General features: G+C 34.1%; 2 protein-coding genes across 2 annotated transcripts in view; one reads left to right on the top strand and one right to left on the bottom strand.

The window, feature by feature from the left end:
• The window catches only part of LOC121371699 (TNF receptor-associated factor 5-like), a 29,403-nt gene extending 11,966 nt beyond the window's left edge, over window positions 1–17,437 (top strand). Inside the window, exons 4-9 of the mRNA XM_041497792.1 lie at window positions 357–524; window positions 2,734–2,814; window positions 4,387–4,461; window positions 8,396–8,461; window positions 10,616–10,729; window positions 16,198–17,437. Coding sequence (XP_041353726.1) covers window positions 357–524; window positions 2,734–2,814; window positions 4,387–4,461; window positions 8,396–8,461; window positions 10,616–10,729; window positions 16,198–16,209 — 516 coding nt within the window. The 3' untranslated portion in view covers window positions 16,210–17,437. The remainder of the gene's footprint in view (window positions 1–356; window positions 525–2,733; window positions 2,815–4,386; window positions 4,462–8,395; window positions 8,462–10,615; window positions 10,730–16,197) is intronic.
• LOC121371715 (thymidylate kinase-like) overlaps window positions 1–25,409 on the bottom strand; it is a 198,511-nt gene that overhangs the window by 114,839 nt on the left and 58,263 nt on the right. The gene's annotated exons all lie outside the window — the stretch shown is intronic.

The following is a 25,409-nucleotide window of genomic DNA, read 5'->3' as shown; positions in this document are numbered from 1 at the left end:
ATAATTATTTATTAACTGACCAACTTATAAAATTGCTTGACATAATTATACCCAACTTCTTCTCTCTTCTTTTGCTTTTTTTTGCTTTTTTAAAATGGAATCCTAAAAACTGTCAACATTATGAGAATAGGGATGATACCTATCAAAAAGCTATCATTTACAGATAAAGAAAGCTACTTATTTTGATTAAATATTGCATCAAAACACAGTCTGAAACAGAAATGATGTGTAATTGATTGAAACTGACAAAGCTTGACTTAAATATTAAAAATATTCTAGAGACTGCATCTAAGAGGATTTTTCATTTGACCAACATTTATTTGTTTTGTTTTTACATGATTTATTCTTTGTTCTAGAAACATGAAGCTACATGTTGGTTCACTCCAGTTAAGTGTCCAAACAAGCAGTTTGGCTGTACTACTATCCTCACAAAGACTTTGATGAGCAATCATGAAAAGGAATGCCAGCATCGTCAGACTAAATGTAGAAGATGTGGACAGACGTTCGCCATCTCACAGGCTCGGGTGATTATTATTCTGCCACCTATTGTCTACATTAGATCCATCAGCATAGATAATAGTTTTCTCGCTGGGTGAAAATTAAAGGAGGGAGGCTCTGCGACTCCCCTCCACTCCAAAAAAACAAACAAAAGCCCTCCAGAATTTTTTTTTTTTTTTACCATATATCATTGTGTTGGTCGACTGTGGAAAGACCTATGGATCCTTATTTCGCCCCTCATATCTGGTACAAAAATGTTGGTGCCATTAGTTGAAACAGATATATAATCCGTTTGATATTCATGGGCATTTGTTTTGCTGAACCAGTGTTCGAGATTAACGGTATCCCGATATCCCGGGGATACCAGAATTTAATTTTGGATACCAGACTTCAAGAACCCAGTATCCCACTGGGATGCCATATAATACAAAATTCTTAGGTGGGATACCAGATTTTGGAATGTTAGTATCCAATTGGGATACTGGCCAAGAAATTTAATCTCGAACACTGATCCGATCAAAATTTTAATATTATTTTAATATTTCAATATATCTGAAAAATAATAAAGATTTTTTTTTTTTTTTAAGTGGTGATATCCCTAAGGCCATGGTATGTACTACCCTGTCTGTGGGATGGTGCATATAAAAGATCCCTTGCTGCTAATCAAAAAGAGTAGCCCATGAAGTGGCAACAGCGGGTTTCCTCTCTCATTATTTGTGAGATCCTTAATCATATGTCTGACGCCATATAACCGTAAATCAAAGGTGTTGAGTGTGTCGTTAAATAAAACATTTCTTCTTCTTACTTAAATATAAATATAAGATAAACATACAGTACCAGTACAATGAGAACAAAACTAAAACTAAATGTTAAGAAATTGTGTGTTAATTAAATACAAGATAAACATACAGTACCAGTTTAATGAGAACAGTTACATGTATGTGAATGTCTAACACAGAATCATTGTGGTTTTGAAGGGATTTTTTTGTAATAATAATAATGAAAATATAAATTTATCATAACCTGTATGTTATAAAACCTGCAAATTATGGTAACCTGCACATGGATTACTACACACTATGCTTTTTATTATGTCTGTGAAATGATTTGCCCTTAGTATTTTTGGAACATATACATAGTGTATGTAAACTTAAAGATGCCTGCATATTGCCTTTTGTGATCCATTACCTTGGTATAGCTCACAATGTATGAGGCGTGTATCCAAATTATAGATCTCTCTATTCATACATTTCTTTGTTCTGGGTGGGATGTAACGCAGTGGTAAAGTGCTCGCTTTATGCGCAGTCGGTCTGGGATCGATCCCAGTCGGTGGGCCCATTGGGCTATTTCTGTTCCCAGCCAGTGCACCACAACTGGTACATCAAAGGCCGTGGTATGTGCTATCCTGTGGAAAGGTGCATGTAAAATATCCCTTGCTACTAATGGTAAAATGTAGCGGGTTTCCTCTCTAAGATTATATGTGAAATCATCAAATGTTTGACATCCAACAGCTGATGATTAATAAATCAATGCAATCTAGTGCTGTCGTTAAACAAAACAAACTTTATCTCTTAGCAACACGATGTATGAAGCACGTATACCCAAATTATAGATCTTTAAATGTTCCTCTTAGCAACACGATGTATGAAGCACGTATACCCAAATTATAGATCTTCAAATGTTCCTCTTAGCAACACGATGTATGAAGCACGTATACCCATATTATAGATCTTCAAATGTTCCTCTTAGCAACACGATGTATGAAGCACGTATACCCATATTATAGATCTTCAAATGTTCCTCTTAGCAACACGATGTATGAAGCACGTATACCCATATTATAGATCTTCAAATGTTCCTCTTAGCAACACGATGTATGAAGCACGTATACCCATATTATAGATCTTCAAATGTTCCTCTTAGCAACACGATGTATGAAGCACGTATACCCAAATTATAGATCTTTAAATGTTCCTCTTAGCAACACGATGTATGAAGTATGTATACCCAAATTATAGATCTTTAAATGTTCCTCTTAACAACACAATGTATGAAGCATGTATACCCAAATTAGAGATCTTTAAATGTTCCTCTTAGCAACATGATGTATGAAGTATATTTACCCAAATTATAGATCTTTATGTTTATATATTTCTTTGTTTCTCTTAGCAACACGATGTATGAAGCATGTATCCAAATTACATTGTATGTTCATCATTTCTTTGTTTCTCTCAGCAACATGAAGAAAATGATTGTCCAGAAGGACAGATCCCTTGTCCGTTTGTCTGTGAAGTGAGTCGGATAAAGCGAAAAGAGGTGAAATGTTCATTAACAATATTGTTATTGAGTTCAAACATTTTAAAATTGTGTTTTTCTTTGACAATTCTACACCCATGGACCAAATACCATGGAATGGCCCATTAGCAGACCTCACCATGAAAAACAAAAATGTTAGTGATTAATTGCTCCACCATTTAAGTTATTACCATTTTGATACAATATAAATTGTCATGCTAAGGGGAGCTAAAATACTTTCCTTGAACTATAGTCGATGACAGTCACTTTTTGCACTCTTGTTTTAGCTTCGTACGCAATAAATATAGCATATCTTAGCGTATTTTCACTTGAAATCCATATTTCATAAAAGGTACAATTATCTAATCACAAGATTTTCTACCAACACGTTCAAGTGCAATTAGTAATGTTCAAACCAAAAAATTGCAATAGCAATTTTGCAGTGGAATTTTTCCAGCATTCTTAAAACGGAAACGTCATGTACCCAGTGTATGGTTATTGTAAGGAGATGCAAATTGACGTCATTCATATTCAGAATTAACTATATTATTACAATGCTTCATCACATTAAAATAAAAACTGGTCTAGTAACCTTGACCCCTGTCAAATGTGTATAACAAGCAGACAACATTGATTACAGGTCAGTATTTTTTTATTTTTCATAATTCTGGACACAATATTAATTTTAAGTTTTAAAAGATGAAAGAAATAAAAAGTAACTTTTGTCAAATATATCATATCAAAAAACTATCATTGGATATGTTTTATTTATTGTGTATGAAGCCAAAACAATGGTGTGAAAAGTGGCTGTCGTCGAGCTTAGTCTGAGGGGAGTGATGGGGAGCGAGAGTGATGGCTCTCCATAAATGGCAAGGTTTGGATTAGTGCCAAAATATGTAGAGTATTCTCCGATACAACCGCCCCAAGCACCTCTTATATATACATTTTATAAGGACTGCATGATTGTGTCAGTGCCCCCAAAAATTAGATTGTTTCCGATGCCCAACTTTTTAGAGTGGTTGCAGAAGGATTCCAGTTTAGTTTGGATCATATATTTTTTTTAATGTGTTCTCTTCCATTCATATTGTTCAGCAAAGGGTTGTGTTTTTTAGGTGTACATTTAAAAAAAAAAATTGTTTCTTCAAAATTTTGTTTCATGCTTATAACTTTGATAGTTTTCTATACATGTATGTCACTTCAGTTGATACAGTTTTGTTTCATACATATTACTTAATGTTTTGTTTCACTAAAATGTTATTTTGCATTTATAGGATATTAAACAAGCTTCCATGTCGTATCATGTTTATGTACTGAGTGAAATAATTGTCAGTTGTCACAAGCTTAATTTCAAGAGGGACATAAACATGATATAAAATGGTTGCGAGTTTAATATCCTGTTTATTACCCATAATCGATTTTAATTTATATGGCTGAACTCATTTGATTTACATTTCGGTACGGTCATAATCCACCAGTCGTATGACGTCGCAGTGCCACATCCCACTTTACGTTCTAGTGGGACTTAACACTATGTACCAAAATATTTGTAAACATATGGGTAATAGTACATGTATTATTAATTTTGTGTTACAGTTGATAGAACACTTGATGTCATGCACTAGAAGACCACTGGATTGTAAATTCAAGACTTCTGGTTGTACCTTCACTGTGAGTTATTTATCTATCTAGACAAAGTGTAGAAATAACCACATGTTTAAAATGTGCTGAGGTGTTGTTAAAACACAAATTCCTTTCCTTTCTCTATAAATAATCAAGTTTCAATTCGGTACAAGCCTTTGATGTAGTGAACAGGTTAACTTACTTGTTAATAATTAAATTTCTGTTATAATCAATACAGTGAAGTCACATCTGATGATGTCACTTTATATTGATACTTTGTATTATTATGATTCATTGCTCAAGAATAAAAAAAAAATTCAAAATAAAATATGTGTTTTTGTTAATAAGTATGATTCAAATATAATTGTGGGACTGTGCATATAAACGATCCTTTGCTGCTAATGGAAAAATGTAGCAGGTTTTATTCTGAAGACTACGCGTCACAGTTGTTAAATACTTTACATTCAGTAGTCGGATGATTCATCAATGTGTTCTAGTGGTGTCATTAAACAAATAAACTTCCATGTTAACTTGTAAAAGAGCATATAAATTACCTTTTTGCTGCATAGTAATAGTTGCAGTCCACATAACAACAGCATGTGCTCTGTCCGAGTTTTCCTTAACTAGACTGCTAGTAGATGCCACATGGTGTAGCCTCTGTGATTGGTCAAAGAAATGAAAGAAATCATAATAGCATAATTGTTGAAGTTCAAGTTATTTATTGTACAACTTTCAACAGTCTTTGTCATTCAGTAAAATCAAGTTGAACTAAAGATCACTATCGTTAAATGGTGCCAGGTGAGCAGTCACATAAAGTTTGAAATTTTTTGAATTAATATTTTACATCAAGGTTGTCAATTTGCCACTCTCCCCTGTGGAGGGGAGTGGAAGAGATCACTCGCCTTACCTGTTTGTGACAATATCAGTAAAACAATAGTGCTATTAGTCGCTTGTGAAAGTCACACCCAAAAGTTATTTTCATTTCAAAAAGTATATGGTATGGAACCTGAACTGCTGAATAATTACATGTACCTTTTGTTAAAGTTGGTTATAAACAGTTTTCGGCATTTTAAACATCATTTCAGCGTTTATTTTTAATTCAGGGATTATCTCGACTTAATATATTAGCTAGTAAGAAAAGAATCACGGCACAGTAATATGTCTTCTCTAGCTATAAAAAGTCACTTTTTAATCTGAAACACTTATTCTTATTTTATGTGCTCGTCTTTGATGGGTCATGTTATTGTATGGCATTGTCCGTCTGTCCGTAAACGTTTCAGGAGCATATCTTTTTTATCAGTTCATATTGGATCATCAAACCCTGTATGCAAGTACAACTTGGGATGGCGGTGTGTTGCATGCCATAACTAGGTGATCATAACCTACTTTTAACAGATGTACATGTATCATATTACCTCACTGGTACTCTAGTTAGGGGGTTGGGCTGCTCTCATACCTACCCCCCTCCCCCCCCCCCACACACACACACACAATTAGGTATGGCCTGAAAATATCACGTTCCAGTTTATCATTATCATAATCATTATTATTAAAAAATACCAATGTTCACCAAACTCACGGCAAGCTGAAGATTACTGATACTGAAATGGTTCTGACAGAGCAATAACTGTTAATTAAATATATAGAGGCTATTTCATGGTTTTTTCTAATACGATTTTATGTCAATGAGTGATGTGTCAAGTTGACATAAAAATCGTATTCGAAAAACACCATGAAATGGTCTATTTGTTATAAACATCTTTCATAATTTTTGACAATATCTTTCGCTTTTTGTTAATATCTTTCGCTTATCCTATCAAAAACATGTAATGCCATGATATATTTCTTCACCAAACTTAAATACGAAGAAATGAGACAAAGGGAGACAATTTAATCATGAACTTTTACAAAAAAGTAATTACGATTTCAATATTTTCACTGTAGCTAAAATACAGTGAAAATATGACTTTTCAGGCCATGTAAATTTCACTGGATATCACTTTTATGATTTCTGTATATCTGTATATTTCATTACTCTGTATATAACAAATTGTACTATTTATTACTATTTACTAAATAAAGGTAAAACGATAAAGGATTTATCGTGTATTTGTTTTACGAGTTTATTGATTTCTACAAGTACAACATAAATTTAAAATAAAAAGTATTGAAGGAGGGGACAATTAAGGCAGTTGGCCTTGTATGCATATTCAACGATATATAATGCACACTATTGCTTAATATCAACAAGTATAATCGTATAGTTAATTAATAAAACAGTTAAATGTGACGGCTATTATATATAATGGGCGCAGCCATTTTGTACCATCCCAGTGAATACGCCCTCTGGCGAGCTGATGGTTACGTAATACCTAACATGTCATGTCAGGAATTAGTCTTTGAACTGAAGAAATAAAATATACCTGATTTTTGCGGATGCATCGCAGAGTTCTGTAATAATATCCATCCCAGTAAGCCAGCACCAAGTATAGGCCCTATATTATTTTTCAGTACAAAATAAAACACCATTGTCTCATGTTTTGTACATAAATTAACCCACGGACTGAAATAATAATCGGAGTGTTTTCTTGGTTAATTGGTCTTTTCTTTCCGTGGCCTGTACCTGTGGTTCCTGATTGGCAGGTGTATATTTAGACGGTCCCCAGACACTGTCTAGATATACTAAAAAGACGTGCCTCTTTTATTAAGATCACAGGGTATTGTGTGATAACCACATGGATACCCCTCAAAAATCATAATGGACATTATCAGCCGTCCTGCTTTATTACTGTAAGTACTTCTGTAAAACCCTTCATTAAGTAGACTTTCCCATCTAAGATCACAAAACTGACCAATTACATAGTCCCAAAGAAAAGAAAAGTATAACTTGGGTATCAGTGGTCGTTTTTGCTCCAACGTACCCTACCAATAGGCCTAATAATATGCATTTTTTCTTTGTATTTTTTTAAAAAGAAAAATACTGTAAATCCATTTCGTTCTATTGATGCAAATTGAAATATATTTAGTTAAACAGTTTATTATACTATCAAGTCATTTATGTTGTTTTACAAGTCAGGTTGATGAAAGCAAAGCGCCTTGTTATAAATTAGAGCATTTGTTTACACTGTATAGAGGAGATGGACGGAGCTGACGTCACTTCGCCCCAAGCTATACCACTGGACGTCACAAAAACAAAACAAAATGGCTGCCCCCAGTTAGCAGGAATAATCATGTTTTTTCATTAACTCTAAAATTACGCATTTTTCATTTGTTAAAGTGTTAGTATGTGTTGGTGCTCTGGGTATGCATCTTTCCAACACATAAGGCTCTTGTTTGAGTTGACCCTACCTTTAACATTTTAGGCCTCTGAATTGAAAAATTTTGTAATCCTTTTATGGGTTACGCAAAAACAAATTCAGGTAACCCATTTCATTTTTACATAACCCGTCATGACCATGTAATGATATCATAAATTCAATGCTCGAAACTATACTTTAGCAAGCAAAGTGCAAACAAAACTACCGGTCTCGCAATTTTCAGAGGCTTGCATTTTTATTGGAATTGATTGATCACTCACCTTTTCTGGCAAAGACAGTCCCACATTAGTAATTGTCTAAAAGTCATCATCAAGTATTACTGTCCCTTCCTATAAAAGAGACTGTAAAGATACAAGGTACAGATTTATAGGATATTAAACAAGCTTCCATTTCATATCATGTTTATGACCCGAGTGAAATAATTTTCAATTATTACAAGCTTTAGCTTTATTACCCATAATTGATCTTAATTTATATAACTCAACTCGTTTGGTTGACATTCCTATAAGGTTGTACAGCGCCAGTTGATTATATCATCATGTGATGCTGAAGTATTACATCCCACTTGGAGTTCTAGTGGGACGTATTACTTTGAAATGTACCAAGATATTTTTAATCATATGAGTAATAAACTGTTCTACGATTTGATTTCATGTTTGTTACAGGGTAGTGCTGATGAACTAGCCCAACATGAACGAGAGCGTGTTTCTGATCATCTAACCATGCATGCAGTAAGTATGGATTTACAAATGATGAATATAAAAGAAAGACTTCAGGTATTACAGCCTGAATACAGTTAGGTTTGATCAGGAAGTATGGATTTACATACATGTAAGAGAAAGACTTCAGGTATACTGAATTCCATATAATAGTGTTCTTGATGGGTGAAAATCTACGCGGATTCATACAGTGTGCACATCGTTTTTTCGGTTCATACTTGCATGAACCAAAACATAATTGCGGTCAATTCTTAAATGAATGTTAATAATAAAACACAGGTAAGCTGTTGGTTAAATGAGTTGTTAAATAAATGTTCTCAAAAGTACATGAGAGTCCTATATGATTTTTGCGAGCTTCGGGCTCTTGGACTCCTCAAAATCGCACACTGGTTTTTTTATGTTTTTTGTTTTGATCTAAAATTTTAAATTATGAATATCCAGGGTGGTTAGGCTGTTTTGAATTGGACTTCATATTTTTCATTCTTCATCAACTATTTTTATTAACATTACCACAAGTTAGCATTTATGTCATTTATTAAATATACTACTCAAAAGAATTTAAGGGTCAAAAATTTATAACCAAATAAGTTTCAGAGTGTATTAGATTGATGATGTAAACTACACCAAAAATTTAATTTATTGCTCCATATTTACAAAAAACACACAAATAAACATCACTGTATACAAGAAAGTCACATGACATGCTGTCAAAGTTGAAGGTTGTCAAACATGGATTTTACACATTAGAACATTCGTTTAATAGTGTGTGAATCCACCCCTGGCGCGAATACACTCGACATATCGTTGCCTCATGCTGTTGATCAGACGTCTGAAGAACTCTTGGGGAATGGCCTGCCACTCTGCCATAAGAAGTTGACCCAGATCATGAAGGTTGGCCGGAGGGTCATGGTTATCCCGAACTCTCCTGCCTAATTCGTCCCAGGCATGCTCTATTGGGGCCAAGTCAGGCGAATATGCTGGCCAATCCATCCTGGCGATACCTTGTTGTCTGAGAAAGTCCGTTACCACCCTGGCGCGGTGGGGTCTGGCATTGTCATCCTGCAGAACTGCCCCGCCGCCAATCTGCTGAAGGCCTGGGAGAACCAACGGCCGGATAATCTCATTCAGATAGCGGATTCCATTCAGATTGCCATCCACCACATAGAGGGGGTGTCCTGTGGTGGATAGAGATGCCGCCCCACACCATGACGCTGCCACCACCGAACCGGTGACGTTGTCTAACGTTAACGTCGGCGAAGCGCTCCCCAGGACGTCTGTAGATACGAACCCGACCATCGTTGAACTGGAGACTATACCTGGACTCATCAGTGAACATCACTCGACCCCACTGAACACGTTGCCACCGCAGATAAAGTGTGCATCAGTGACGTCTGGCCATTCTGTGATGTGGTAGGAGTGGTGGTCGAACAGCCTGGCGACAGCAGCGTAGATTATTGGCTCTCAGATGATTGCGTATGGTTTGATCAGACACTCGAGTTCCAGTCGCAGTCCGCAGATTGTCACGTAATCGGCGTGCAGTGGTTGTGTGTTGACGTAGAGCCATATTGGTGATGTAGCGGTCCTCTCTATTTGTAGTGCTTCGGGGTCTTCCCGAACGTGGACGATTTCGAACAGAATTCGTTGATTGGTACCGTTGCCACAGTCGGCCAATGACACTCTGACTGACACCAAGTCTTCTTAAAATACTTTTATACTTAATTGTCTTACACATGCATGTAGCTGAATGGTATAATTCTTTTTTAAGGAATCAATGTAATCAATTTTGAAGAATCAATGTAATTTGTGCAAATAATTTTTACGAGCCCACATGGTTCGTATGGTAGCCAAGCTAGAGAGTCCTATATGATTTTTGCGAGTCTGGGGCTCTTGGACTCTCCTCAAAATCGCACACTGGTTTTTTATGTTTTTTGTTTTGATCTAAAATTTTAAATTATGAATATCCAGGGTGGTTAGGCTATTTTTAATTGTATTTTGTATTTTTCATTCTTCATTAACTATTTTTATTAACATTACCACAAGTTAGCATTTACATCATTTATTAAATATGTTAAGATCGTATAAAATTAATATCAACTTCTTAAAATACTTTTATAAGCCAATTGTCTTACACATACATGTAGCTGAATGGTGTAATTGTTTTTTAAGGAACAGACCTCAGAGAGGGAAGACTTGATAAAACAACTCTCTGAATGTCGTCAAGAAAATGAGTCCTTAAAGAATTCCATAAAGAATTTGGAGAAGACTGTCAAAGGTCTCCAGGTAATGTTTTAACACCGATTTTTATGACACTGTTTTACAATCCAGACAATGTTTTTATCACACTTTTCGAGTATTTTTATTCTACTGTTTCACAACCCCAAAAATGTCACTTATTCACAAACTGTATTTTTATCATTGCTTCACACGCTATCTTTTTAACCCGTTTCCTGCCATTGACATGTATACACGTTAAGCATCATCACAATGATGTCACTTAGCACTGTTTTGATTTAAAAATCGTTTTCTAAAATAACTTGACATTTTTGCCAAAAACAAAGTAAGAAAATGTCAATGAATAGTCTTAGAATGACATATCCAAATATTTGCTAAATTGTTGTTGTATATCTTATGTTTTTTCAAAAACTAGAAAGGATCCGTCAGTTGGCGCGTGCTATTGTTTGTTATTGTTTTTTGGTAGCTGTTTCTTTTATCTGTATAAATTTGTCATAATATACTATTATATATGAACTACATTATGACAGTTGCATTAAAATTGAATAAGTATCACTTTTCATGTCTAAAAAGGTACAAATACAATATAATAGTTGTAATAAGACGGCATAAACAGTCATCAAAAAGCGCCATTTCCCTATTTATAAACAACAGGTAATGTGACATCACATTTCCCGCCATACAATTTGACAGCAGTCGTACATATTGCTTGCATGTGCTGCTAACTGTTTTCATTAATTACTTATACTACAGCAGACGATATTCTAATTAGCTATGTTTGCTTGAACAGTTACGTCGACTATGTGATCGAATATGTATTCGTCGTTGTTTTGTATGTTTTTTTCTGCCAGGTTTCCCTTTTTCCTTTGCAACATTACATATTACATTCTCACTGGTATTGATCAGTACTGAGTGGATATATAATAATAATAATAATTATTATTATTATTATTATTATTTGTCTCCTTTTTTTAATGAATTACAAACGATGGGTTACGAATATCTGCTGAACTAGTCTGAGGAATACCTTGACCTACATTATTTTCAATAACCAATCACAGCACATTCTCATTCTCGTTGCGTGTCACCGTTGTTGTTGTTTTTTCATTGTTGTTTTCATTATTATTATTGAAATACACTAAAGCATGTACCAGTCGCGGATCCAAAGATTCTGCGTGGGGAGGGGGGCATGGCTTTTATGAATACGTTTGCATATATAAGCAGTGAATGTTTTGTGGGGGAAAAAATGTATGGTGGATGACCATTTACAAAAAAACAAAAAACAAAAACCCAGGTGTGTGTGCTGGGATTTTAGGTCGGGGTGTCTGGAGAGCGAAGTTCATAGGGGATTTCAGTCATGCTCCACCGGAATATGTACTGACTGTTTTTTGGGGTTTTTTTTATAAATCTGCTTGAGCAGGGACCGGAAAAGTGGGGGGATGGTCAACCCACTCCCTGCATACGCATCTACAAATGTTATAAAGATAAAATAATCATCATGAGGTAAATCGCATTTGTGTTGGATATACTGTGTTTTGATAAATATATTAGTACCAAAAACTAAAATTCGGGCAGAAACGATAGAGATATTCGGGCAAAATGGGCTGGCCTGAAACCTTTTCATCATGTACTAATATTTCCAACATTTCCCCCACAATATTAGTTGTAATTAAATCCATGTAAAAATGTGTAGTGCTTCGTTTGAAATCCTATATTATATATAGCTGGTTGGCAATAACGCTATAAAATTAATAAATGTTCGTTTTTCAGTTTCGGGTATTTTTGTTTAATTCAGGCACAAATTAACCTGCCCCTCTCCCCTTCCCACTTCTACAAAACAAAACGGGATCCCGTACGCTGATGATTAGTACATCAGGCCTGTACCAATGGGTGTGGGTGCGTGGGGATGTACACACCCTCATCGCGAGGTCCAATTTTTTCCACGCACCAGTTATCGACCGTTTTTTATAACATTGACACGGTCCTTTTTCGTGTTGTGCAACACCCCCAAAAAATCGTGCAGTAGGTATGGACCTATAAAATATGTGAAAATTACAGCAGGATAATGGTTTGCAATAGATTTAGAGTAAGTAATTGCGTTTTTTATTTTAAAAATATGGTGATAAATATTTGTTTTTTAAATAACAATAATTTTTTTTACAAAAATGACCATGTGCTTTAGCAGGGCGGACGCTCCGTTGTGTAGGCAATGACTCGAAACATTGTTTTTGTCTCAAAAATCGTTAAACTAATTATTTGATGCAAATGTTGCATTCAGGATGTAATAATCACAAATCATAAAACGATCCAACATTGTTGATTAAAATATCAAAGAAAAATGGCAAAAACTTCAAAGTGTAGTTGACCTATATTATTGCCGTTTGACCCAGGTACAATACTTCGCGGGGCCAACAGCCAGTGATTTATTCTTCTTTCACTTCCTCCATGAACATGTCAGAAGAAGTTGCACAAATATAAATTCATGATTCCGATAATAATGTTTTTAACAATTACTTGTGTGACATCTCGAGTGACCTATTGCGGTAGGGCACACATTTTCTACGTCCGCTCGGGACTACCGTGCGTCATGCCTAAACGTTTAAAAAAAATTTACTTCTCCAAAACTTCACCATCAGTTTCAACTACATTTTGTGCCACACACAAACAAATTCTGACCCCCGTCTCCAAGGGCCTATGCGACAGGGCCCAAAATAATAATAATAAAACAAATGAAGTGGCATAAGCGTATGGGCTCCAATTTTGGTTGGGGATGCAGGCAGATTTTTGCCAGTTAAAAGAAAATCCCCGAATCTGTATAACAATAATTATTCATATTAGCTTTACTGCCAAACAGCAGGGCCATAGCTAGGGTGGAGAGGCAATGGTGTTGAGGGAATTTTTTTTTTTTTTAATTTATCGACACCACTAGAGCACATTGATGTATTAATCATCGGCTAGTTGCAAACATTTGGTAATTTTGACATATAGTCTTAGAGAGTAAACCCGCTACATTATTCCATTAGTAGCAAGTCATCATTTATATGCACTATCCCAGTCGTGGTGCACTAGCTGGAGTAAGAATTAGTCCAATGGGCCCGCCGACAGGGATCGATCCCAAACCGACCACGCTTTACCACTGGGCTACGTATCGTTCGTGGTGTGGGAGAAAGTCAAAGGGGAGTGTATAAAATAATAGAAAATTAGTGTTTATTGATACTGATGTTTTAAGTATGTAACCTCCCTGAAATGGTCGCAAAATGGTATTTTAGAGCCTCTAAAAAATGTCCTGGGGCTGGTTCACACCCACAGGTCCCCTAGTGTCTTGCGCCTTCCATGCTCATTGGTTCATGGTTTAAATCCTAGTTACAGCCCAGGCATCTAATTCACAAAGGTCTTGTAGGCTCTGTTAGACCACAAAACATCCTCTTTGCAAATCTTTTAGCATTGCACTACGAGATATATAGTGAATTATATAGGTTGCAAATGAATTACTACATATTTTTACATGGATTACAACTAATATTGTGTTGGAGTAAAATGATGGAAATACATGGTAAAACAGTTTTAGGCCAGCTCATTTGCTCTATGCAATATCTGGATAGTATTCAAATATATGTAAAGGCAAATAGATGACCAGTGTATATAATTTGTGAATGTCCCTGGGGTGGGGATGGAGTTCACGATAGTTATATAGAAATTGCATTTAATCTAATTTGTTCAGATCTACTAGAACATATCCGTGACCCATTACCTTGTGAATTTGGTCATTCTACCCCTCTCCCAGGATCCTAAGGGTGGGGCACAAATAGGGGAAAATTAAGCCAGTTGTCTTGTCCAGTAATACCAGGATTTTTTTTAAGTGAATGGATATTTTACATTGCTTTTTTTCTTACAGTTGTGACCATGTTCACCTTAAGATACTATTGAAAGTATCTTGTGTCGCAATAAATTACTGAAATGCATAAAATCCGTTTTACTATTTCTAGTATTCTAATATCAGTGTCCAGGTTTTCTGCCAGAGGGTATGGTATCCCTTACGGAAATAACTTATACAAACTTATAAGTGGCATATACCTATATATATATATATATATTTTTTTTTTTTTTTTTTTTTTTTTCCCAGTGCCCCCTTTCCTTTCTCTCCTTTGAATTCCATCTCATTTCTTCCCGATCTGGCAACTCCTCCTATCTTTCAACTTCTTTCGCTGTCCACCTCCACATCCCAGTCCTTGTCTCTCCAACCGCGACATGTGCTTGTCTCTTGTGGCTATCTGTGGGCTTAGTCTGGCCACTTCAGGGAGTGTTCAGTAGTTACTTCTGGCATTGTTAAGAGGCACTTGTAACCACCTACTATGCACTCCTACTACCGGTGGTCGTTAGTTAGTGCCGTGGGTAAGACCAGCTTTATTAGCGGCAGAGGACGAGGATGCCAGGTGGGTGCAGGGATATACACAGAGACCACCCGTGGAGGAAGTTGAGACAGGTAGGCGATGGTGTGGACAGCTCAGAAGACAGAGTCGGAGGAAATTGACAGAAAGGGTCGAAACAGATTGAAATCGTGGGAGAAATCGGAAAGTTTTTTATATTAAGATAATGAGAATGATAGGCAGAGGGTGATAGATGAGAAAGATGAATGAATGTGTGAACCTATATATTGGTACAAGTGAAGTACCAGTGTGTACAAGTATAAGTGAAAAGAATGGTTAACTGATACATCACCGATACTCCACATATATTTCACCTATAAGTGGTTTATCAGTGGTATAAGTGAACTGGAATTAAGACATTTTTTGTTTGTTTCTATAAGTGAAATATTAGTTTGTAGATAGTCCTTTTGCAAAGGAAATGATATGTTCCAAATGAACGAGGAAAAAACTAAGTCCAAAACATTTTCATGGTTATTTTTTTTTAATTCATAACTTCTCACAGGATTTATCAAATTCATGAGAAACAGTGGCTAAACAACCAAACATACATGTAACAGAATTTGATAGTATTTCCAATAATAATAATAATAATTATTTATATTAATATTAATACACATGATGCTGTATGATTATAATTATCCCATGCTACCTCCTCACTTAAATAGACCCTCCCCACTCACCACCTGTCACTATATATATATATATATATATATATATATATATATATATATATATATATATATACACACATGTATGTATTTTATTTTCTGGTTTCTTCTTAATTAAAATTAAAGTTCAACATTGAATATTTTAAAGTCTGTTTTAATACAAAAATTATTTATCCTAGAGATTTGATTGAATAGTTTTTTTAAACTATTATTTTTAGAAGTAAAATTGAAAATTTAACTGAAAGTTTGTTTTTCCCTGAAGTTTTGATTCCCCACATCTGAAACTTGGTAGGCTATGATTCTCTAACTTAAGTCTTTAAAAACTAATAGAAAGAACTAAATGTTTACATTAAATAATTGCTAATTACATAGCAGATCTATCCAGACTATATAAAATGTTTTTTTCTATTTTGTTTTGCAGAATCCCATATGAATTTTGGATGACATATATCAAGATGGCACTGAACAGGACATAACTGAAGAAAAGGATGTGAGAGAATCCAATCTAATATTTAAAAAAATATATATATTTATATTATTTATAAAATATTTCTTTGCATATACTGTTCAGATATATTAGTGGGTCACTTCAGGAAGAATGAAACACCACTTTGTTAAGACTATTGTTCTTCAATTTCTATGTCTTGCTGACAGTTTACAGATAGGGTGTGGAAGTGCTGTCATACTGTAACGGTGACATAAGAACAATAACTTTTTAAAACAATTATTTGAATTAAATGGGTCATGGGAATTCCCATGGTATTCATGGATTGTGAACCTCTTCTTTTTTCTTTTCTTTTTCTTTTTCTCGAGAAAACGTTTGTTACCGGTTGGTAGCATGACCAAAATTGGTGTCCATATCCATGGGTGGAGATAGGGCAAAACCTGAGAATATTGAAATTTGGCCTCCAGGGACAGATTGCTGCCTAATTTCATTTGTTTAATGATGTCACCAGAGCACTGATTAGTTCATCACTGGCTACTGGATGTAAAAAATTAAATTGATAATTAATTCTGGCCCATAGTCTTCAGAGGAAGCTCTCTACATGCAGGGCTCGCGCTGTCGTTCGCCAAAGGCGAAAATAAAAAAATTGGCGAAAGAATTTCTATTACCGTATAATTCTTTGTTTATAACTTTCAACCGATTATGTTTAGTGTTCCGGTTCATACCAAATTTGAGCACGTGGCTGGTTTTCACTTTATTTTCGGAAACAAGCGAATATCGATCTAATACTCAGAATACACAGTTAAAGATTTTAATGATAAAATATTAGATTATTATATAAAATGTGTTTTACCCAAAATAATATCTAAAGTTTTCTTTTACCTCAGAAAGCTTTAGTTTAATGTAGGTTAGGTCGCACGGCCCTGTTCATTTCTGGAATGTGGGGGTGCAAGTAGAAAATGTACACATGCGTTCCGCCTTTCTACAAATATTATTTAACTATCTTTAATGTTACTGGTATAAATTGTATATACATATTATTTCAAATACACTTGGTCAGCAATTATAAATTGTTTGTGCTATATTTGTAAATAAACTTTATCCTAATAAGCCTCACTGTTAGAAATTGAATGCTTGGAGCAAGTTGTTGCTTTCTACCTATTTTTGGATTGCAATAGATGACGGTGTTTTGTTTGCAATAAACATGTAAAAGACGCGTTCTTTGTGTTTATTTATATTTTATTGACTGTCTACAATGAGTAAGACAAAAAACAAAAAGAATAATAGTGTTTAATATCAAAGCGTACAGGTAATTAGTTAAACAATTGGTCAGATTGTAAATACGGCCAGTTGCGTTAATCCTAACTGATTACCACTGTCCATACATCAAACAAATAAATCGGTGATTAGAGCTTATGATTTATGTTATCTTTGCTTTCAAAAGAAAATTAATTAATATATCTCTTGTGCTAAAACAACTACTTGCTACCAGTTTATAGGAGGCCATATTTGACATGAAGAACTCATTAGACGTGTTACGTATATAAATGACATGAACAATATTTTTATTCACATTTCACACTCAATGCGTCTAAATTATGGGGAAACAAAAAATTAATGATCGGAATGAAAGTGGTGCCAAAGTACCAAAGTTATCATCATTTGGGTTTGTTGGGTCCTGTCCAAATTTAGCTTCATCATCCAAAGAAAATGTAGACACCCCAGTGATTGAAACACCAAATATAAAAATTAATAGGCCTACTGAAAACAGAAAATTTCAACAAAGCTGGAAATTTGGCTGAACATGGCTGAACTATTTTCTGATATATAGTGCTATACTTCACAAATAATGTGCTCTATTAATACTGATGTTTTTTGTTTTGTTGTATTTAAATATAGTTTATGTCATTTGTTGTGTGTAGACAATGTGTTACACTTTTAACTATTTTTCAGATTATAATGTGTGCTGTAAAAATGTTTGTTTTTTTGTGATTAAATATATACCCGGTACACACAAAAAAATTCATTTTATTTTATTCTGAATATGTCACTCTGACTTCATCTGTGCATTCCACTATTAGATAGTGATTGAAAGAACCTGTAATGCAGAACATACAATTAAGATGTATATTTTAATTATTATACATTAATACTTGACATAATTTTTTTGTTTATTTGGTTAAAATGTCAAAATATATTTGGCGAAAACATTTTCAAATTGGCGAAAGAATTTAACGATTGGCGAATTTTTTGGCGAACCCAAATTGGAACCCAGGGCTAGCTCTGACATGTTTCAAAAGCAGCAAGTCATCTTTTATATGATCTTACCTCAGACAGGACAGAACATACCACAGCCTTTGATATTCACTTATATTTCACTTATACTTCACTTGTACAGCGTTTTTGTAAAATATCAGTGAATCACATATACTTCACTTATACAGCAATGTTTGTAAATATCAGTGAATCACTTATACTTCACTTATATTTCACTTATACTTCACTTATAGTGGGGTTTTTGTAAAATATCAGTGAATCACTTATACTTCACTTATACAGCAATGTTTGTAAATATCAGAGAATCACTTATACTTCACTTATACTTCACTTATACAGCATTTTTTGTAAAATGCCCGGTATCAGTGAATCATTTATACTTCACTTATATTTATTTCACTTATACAGCATGTTTTTGTAAAATATCAGTGAATCACTTATACTTCACCTATACTTTACTTATACAGCAGTTTCTGTTAAATATCAGTGAATCACTTATACTTCATTTATATTTCACTTATACTTCACTTATAAGTCACTTATATATATCTAACACTTCTGTTAAATATAAGCGAATGACTTACATGTACACTTCACTTATATGTCACATATACTTTGTATAAGTGATACCTCATTTGCATACAAAATCCTAATCGTTTACTTATGTCACTTATACTTGAAAAGTATTAACGACTTATACTTCACTTATAAGTGAAAAATATAAGTCATTTCGGTAAGGGATGAAGGGTAAAATTATGTACCCTAAAATCTTGGGAGTTAATGGATACATTTTAATAATTTTTAGAATGATTATAGTAAGAGAGCTGCTGTTTAAAATTTGTACATGAAATGCAGTGTCCAATTTCAAGAATTCAAATCCATAACCACCTAGTAGCAGCAGTTATGATCTGTTTGGGTTTTTAAGTACCCTCAAATTATTGATTACTAGTGTCCTTTACTTTTGATCTAGTGACCCAAAAGTTCCATGCATACTGCAAATAGTTTCCAGTTTTACATAACTTACCATGGCAACCAAGAGTTTGCATTAGTTACCATGGTAACAGTTTTGAACTGGGTACCATGGTAACTGATAGTTTTGAATTGGTTACCATGGCAACAGAATTAATAATTTTCACCTATCTTTTCTACAGGCATAGTATAATTATGTCACTATACATTGGTTGTTTCTCAATCCTTGAAAATGATTTTTTTTTTAGAAATTTTTTTTCTGTGTTTTGAATTGGTTACCATGGTAACAGAATTCACAATTTTCACCCTTTTGTAAACAGCTGGGAGCTTATTGTTATAACATTATACAGTGATTTGTATTCAAATAAATTAATTTGAAACATTTCATATGGGAAACGTTTCCTCTTTTTGCATTGGTTACCATGGTAACAGAATTAATCATTTTCATTTGAAATTGACAGGAATTGAAAGGGCATATACTTATTTTGAAATCATGTGTCATTTGACAAATATATATAAAGTAATAGAGAAAGTATACATATTTTTAGTGTCTAGGTTATGTGTCTAGGTAGATTGTGGACATTATGTCCACAATTTACAAAAATGTGTTGATGTGCATTTGACCCTATTATTCAAAAACAAAATTGTCTGTTTACTTAATTGTTTTGGGGTTTTTTTAAAGCGAGTAGTAGTAAAATAAAAAAAATATTTTTAAATTAAAGTTTTCATAATTATTAATGAAAAAAATGGTATAATGAAATTTGCAGCTGTTGCCATGGTAACATAAATAATATAACCGACTACAAAATGTGAACGTTAACGTAGGTGGATATTCTTAGTATATGTGTGTGTACGTTCATGCTGAAATGTCAACTAATTTTAATAATATTACTAGAAATGTATAATAGTTAATGTTGGACATTATGTTCATAATTTACAAAAAAGTGTTGATGGCAGAATGTACATTTGACCCTATTTTTCAGAAAAACAGTGACTGTCTACTTAATGTTTTCTTTACATCAAGCAGTATGGTTAATAAATCACAGCATAAACTTAAATTAAAAGAAAAATGTTAGTTTTAAATTAAAGTTTTTATAATTATTAATGAAAATATGGTATATTGAAATTTGCAGCTGTCGTCATGGTAATATAAATAATATAACTGACTGAAAAATGCTATAATTACATAGGTGGATCTTCTTCATATGTGTGTGTAGTTTCATGTTGAAATGTCCACAGATTTTAATAATATTACTAGAAATATATAATAGTTAATGTTGGACATTATGTTCATAATCTACAAAAAAGTGTTGATGACAGTATGTGCATTGCACCCTGTTATTCTGAAAAACATTAGCTGTCTACTTCATTTGTTCTTTAAATCAATCACTATGGTTAAGAAATCACAGCATACACTTAAATTAAAAGAAAAATAGTAGTTTTTAATTCATATTTTCTTAATTATTAATGAAAAAATTGTATATTGAAATTTGCAGCTGTTGCCATGGTAACATAAATAAAATAACCGTCTATAAAAAATGCTATCATTACGTAGGTGGATGATTAATGTATATTTGGATGAAATTTCATGTTAAAATGTCGACAGATTTTAATAATAATACTAGAAATGTAGAATGTGAAAATTCTTTAAATTTAGTGAAAAGAATGCAGCAGGATAAGGGTTAAAAACTGTTTTGCATTCAAGCCATAGTTATTGTATGATCTAAAACAGTTTAATTGAACTACGATCGAGGGAATTCCATGACACGCTACATTTTTAAGATCTGGAACTCTTCTTGTGAAAAGTCATAAAAAAATATGGCAAAACAGACTTGTAGTGATGAGGCTATATATACATGTACGACAACCGTATAATGTATTTTTTTATTTTATATAAACAACCACTGTGTATAGGCAAATATAAGCTATATACATGGCAAATAATAAAAACATATAATTATTATTTCATGACGAAAATAATTGCGAATACGCTAAAATAAAATAATAAACAGTCGGAACATGAAGTCACCATTGATTATTATTATTATTATTTAGCAGGGGATAGAGTCCAGACGGTTACAACGCTATATAGTGCTTGGTTCGAAAACAGATAACATGTTTTCCAGCGTCACCAATGTGGTCTATGACCAGCCAGTCATTTTTCGTTAAAAGTTTGCAAATTATTTTGACTGATTGACAAAGTGGTCATTCGGTTTAATGTACAGCATAAAAAAAAACCCCGAAAACTGTCGTATGTTTTGCTGTCCAAAGGTTGGCTTAATTTTTACTTAACCCAGTTGAATCCAGTTCTACGTGCAGGGACAAGTTCAGCCTGTCGTTTGTGCGTGTGTGCATGGACGTTAATGTTGCATTTTTATAGCCAAACACACACACCCTGATAAACACTGCCTCCTCCACCCCAAAAAAGGTAGTAGTAGGCTAATAATAATGATAGCAGTAGTAATAATTGTGTATTATTATTATTATTATTATTATTACATTTATTATAATGTTGGTAAAATCACGTTGTGGTGGGGTGGGTGAGGGCGGTTGTTACAGAAACATTACGAGGGGGACCCGGGAGTGGTCTCAGCATTACTGGTATTAAACAAATATGTATTTTGAGTTTTATTGCCCCTTGCCATTTTGCGCATTTGAAATATGACTAAATACAGAAAAATAACCTTTTAGTCATATTTATTTGTGGTAAAATTAACTTTTAATTTTTTTAACGTAATTAGCCTCAAAATAGCAATCAGTGAAAAATTATTAAGTTCAAGTCCTATTGTTAGTTTGTGTACTGTCCATAGTTAGTTTCTCTTTCAGATAATCTACCTCAGCATGGATCAGTCAAATACTTATTTACCACCTATATAAAAATGTTGCCGTAAATATAGCCAGCTCTCGTTAGCAGAGGCTATATACACACTCGTCGTATATATATAGTCACATCGTATATAAACACTGTCTAGTTCAGAGTATTCTTTAAAAATGTAACAATTCTTATCACAAGTCAGCTATTGTGGCATATTTTGCATAATAATGAATTTGATAAGATGGAAAATGAAGGTGTTTGTGATCCAGATGTTTAGAGTTTTTTGCATACGACTAATGATAAATTTACCTATATATGCAAAGGCCTAACTAGTCAGGATTGTCGACGTTTAACATGCTTCTGTTACTAAAATTAATTAATATATAAGCTTATTATTATTCAATGCATGTGTTTATTAATTTTTAATAACTTATTTTCATTGGTTTCTTTTTTCTATTTACCCTACTTCGCAAAGAATGGTAAAGCGTTCTCATTACACGAGCTTGGTAAATCGTTTTGACACTGCGATTATTCGGGGGATACCCGTCACATGACTCAAAATAATATGTCAGACCTCTGCTCTCCAAATAGCCATTATTTTTCTCTGAATTATGGACCGTTGACATAATTCAATTATTTTTATAAAATATCAATAATAAGTTGGGTATGGTGGTTATGTAGATGGTTCAATAAGGTACTTTTAGGTACAAATCAAATGTATATATTGTCATATAATACTTTGTTAGGTCAATTATTAGGTTAACCATCCGTGACTGAGCATCTTTAAGATGATTTTATGTCATTTGCAGAATCAAGAAGGTATTTTTTATCACAGTTTCACTGCACACATTCACAATTCAAATAGTTGTATATGTATTTTTCTTTTTAACTTATCCTGACCTCAAATTAATGACATTTTCCCCTGTAACAATAGAAAGGAAGCTTCTATCAATTGACTGGAACAGGAATCGAAAGATTTTAAGCCATCCCATATTCGGACCAGTCCATTATTGTTCAAGGGGAAAATGCCATTAGTTTGAGGATAGGTCAAGTATTCTTGACAAGCGAAAACTATCTAAGTTTTTTTAAATCTCTGTTTTCTTTTAGCTGAAAATGGTGGGCCACACTGAGCGACTGATCACAATAGAGCAGAGAATGGAATAGCTGCCACGCAAAGAAACATTTGAGAAGCACTCACATGACTTCAGGGGTTGAAATGGGTTTTTTTTACCACTATCCCAAATGAATAGTGAATTTAAAAAAACACTATTCCGTCTAAAAATTTACAGGTGATGCGCCAGTTCCGGATCACTTGAAACAAAATTGTGAATTCTGTCAACATGCGCGCGTATGACTTAAAAAGAAATTCTTGGTAATAAAGATAATCAACCATATAAATAAACAGTGATATAAAATGTAAATTTAGGTAAACATTTGGCACCAAAAAACAGTGTTGTTCGAGCTGGCGTACTTACGCCAGTTGCGCATCACTTTGTCCAGTTCCGGATCACTTTAAAAAAATAGAGGCTTACGCCTTCAAAAACACTATTTCAACATGTTAGCACTTTCAGCACGTTCGTGGATCCTGCCGGATATATTTTATGATCATTTGCAACTCCATAGGGTTTTCACCCCCCCTGATTACGCCCCTAATTAGCAATTTCTAAAATCGATTGAAAATCAGCTATGACGTCAGATATACGGGGCGTGTGTCAAAAGTAAAGGTGAGCGATCCTTATTATTTTCGTTGTGTACTTTCAACAAGTTGAATTATATTTGATTTCTGGCATTCTAGCATATAATAATAATAATTAATATTATTATTACTACTAATAAATAATTTTATTATCGTATATATCAATAATAATAATAATAATAATATTATTATATTGATGACTTTTACAGGTTATCTACGTGGTGGGGGTGTTGTTTTTTTTAGCCGGATATAATCCGCCCGTTTAAATATTAAAATTAAGCAAATAATTTTGAAGCAGGACGGTTAGACCCCTTGTTAATAATGATAAATATTAATATAGTGACACACACTAAACAGTCGCAAAAGTGGATTATTAATTAATATCTTTGACATGTTGTTCCATTTGCCCTTTTCTGGTTAGTCTCCCACCCCCGCAAAATAATTCCTGGATCTACTCCTGAATACAGAATTATTTTCAACGACGGTCTAAAGGCTAGGGCTAGCTCAGATTGACCGTGTGAATACACAGATCAGTGGCCGACTGACTCTCCTGCATCAGAATGCGATTGTGTAAAACAAAAATTCCACTGAAACAAATTATCCACCCTATAGTAGTACAGACTGTTTAAATGCGAATTATAATTAAGCCGAATAAGAGATTTTCACTTCGTTGACAAAACCAAATAGAGGACCCCTTCCCCCTCTCTCCTAAAGTCGAGCAGTTGAGTATGCGAAAAGCACGTGCAATGGCACATGCGAAACAGACCACTGACGGTGGCATGGTTTTATAAAGGTCCTCATGCCAAACTTGTGCCGATTCTTTTCTTTGTACAGTAAACTTTTTTAAATCTTTTTTTCCAATCAATCAAGCAAGCAAGCAATGGGGTGGACGGCTCTCACTGAGGGGGGCGTGCAACATTACTGAATAGTCTTATGGGGCAAATACAAGACACGTGTGCAGCGATTTTAGCGATTCTAGACTGGCGATCTAACAGGTCATACGGGCTCCTATTTTTGTAGGGGGCAGGGCAGACTGATTTTTGCCCGAATTAAACGAAAATGGAATTTTAAAAAACTACATTTTATTTATATTAGCCATATTTGTGAATGACTGCGGCTAATTACATGTAGGCCTACAAATATAACATGAGAGACAAGTGGACGAACACTTAAAATCGTAGTTTCAGTTTATAAAATACGTGTCTTTACATTATATACATATTGTCATTACCTGTAGAAAACAAAAATAATACAAGAAAAATAGGTGGAACTACAACGATTAATATAATATTTTGTAGAGGATGACTGGCCATGGGACGAACAGTCTAGGGCTACTATGACATGGGCCCCGAGACATACAGAGTCTAATTATTATGAACTAGTGGTTGCGTTTTGTGAGTGATCCGCAACTGGCGTATCAAGTGTGTCCCC

This window comes from Gigantopelta aegis, chromosome 1, assembly GCF_016097555.1.
Source record: "Gigantopelta aegis isolate Gae_Host chromosome 1, Gae_host_genome, whole genome shotgun sequence".
Classification (NCBI taxonomy): Eukaryota; Metazoa; Mollusca; class Gastropoda; order Neomphalida; family Peltospiridae; genus Gigantopelta; species Gigantopelta aegis.
Note: the sequence above shows the minus strand (reverse complement) of the source record. Positions and strands in the feature narration are given on the sequence as shown.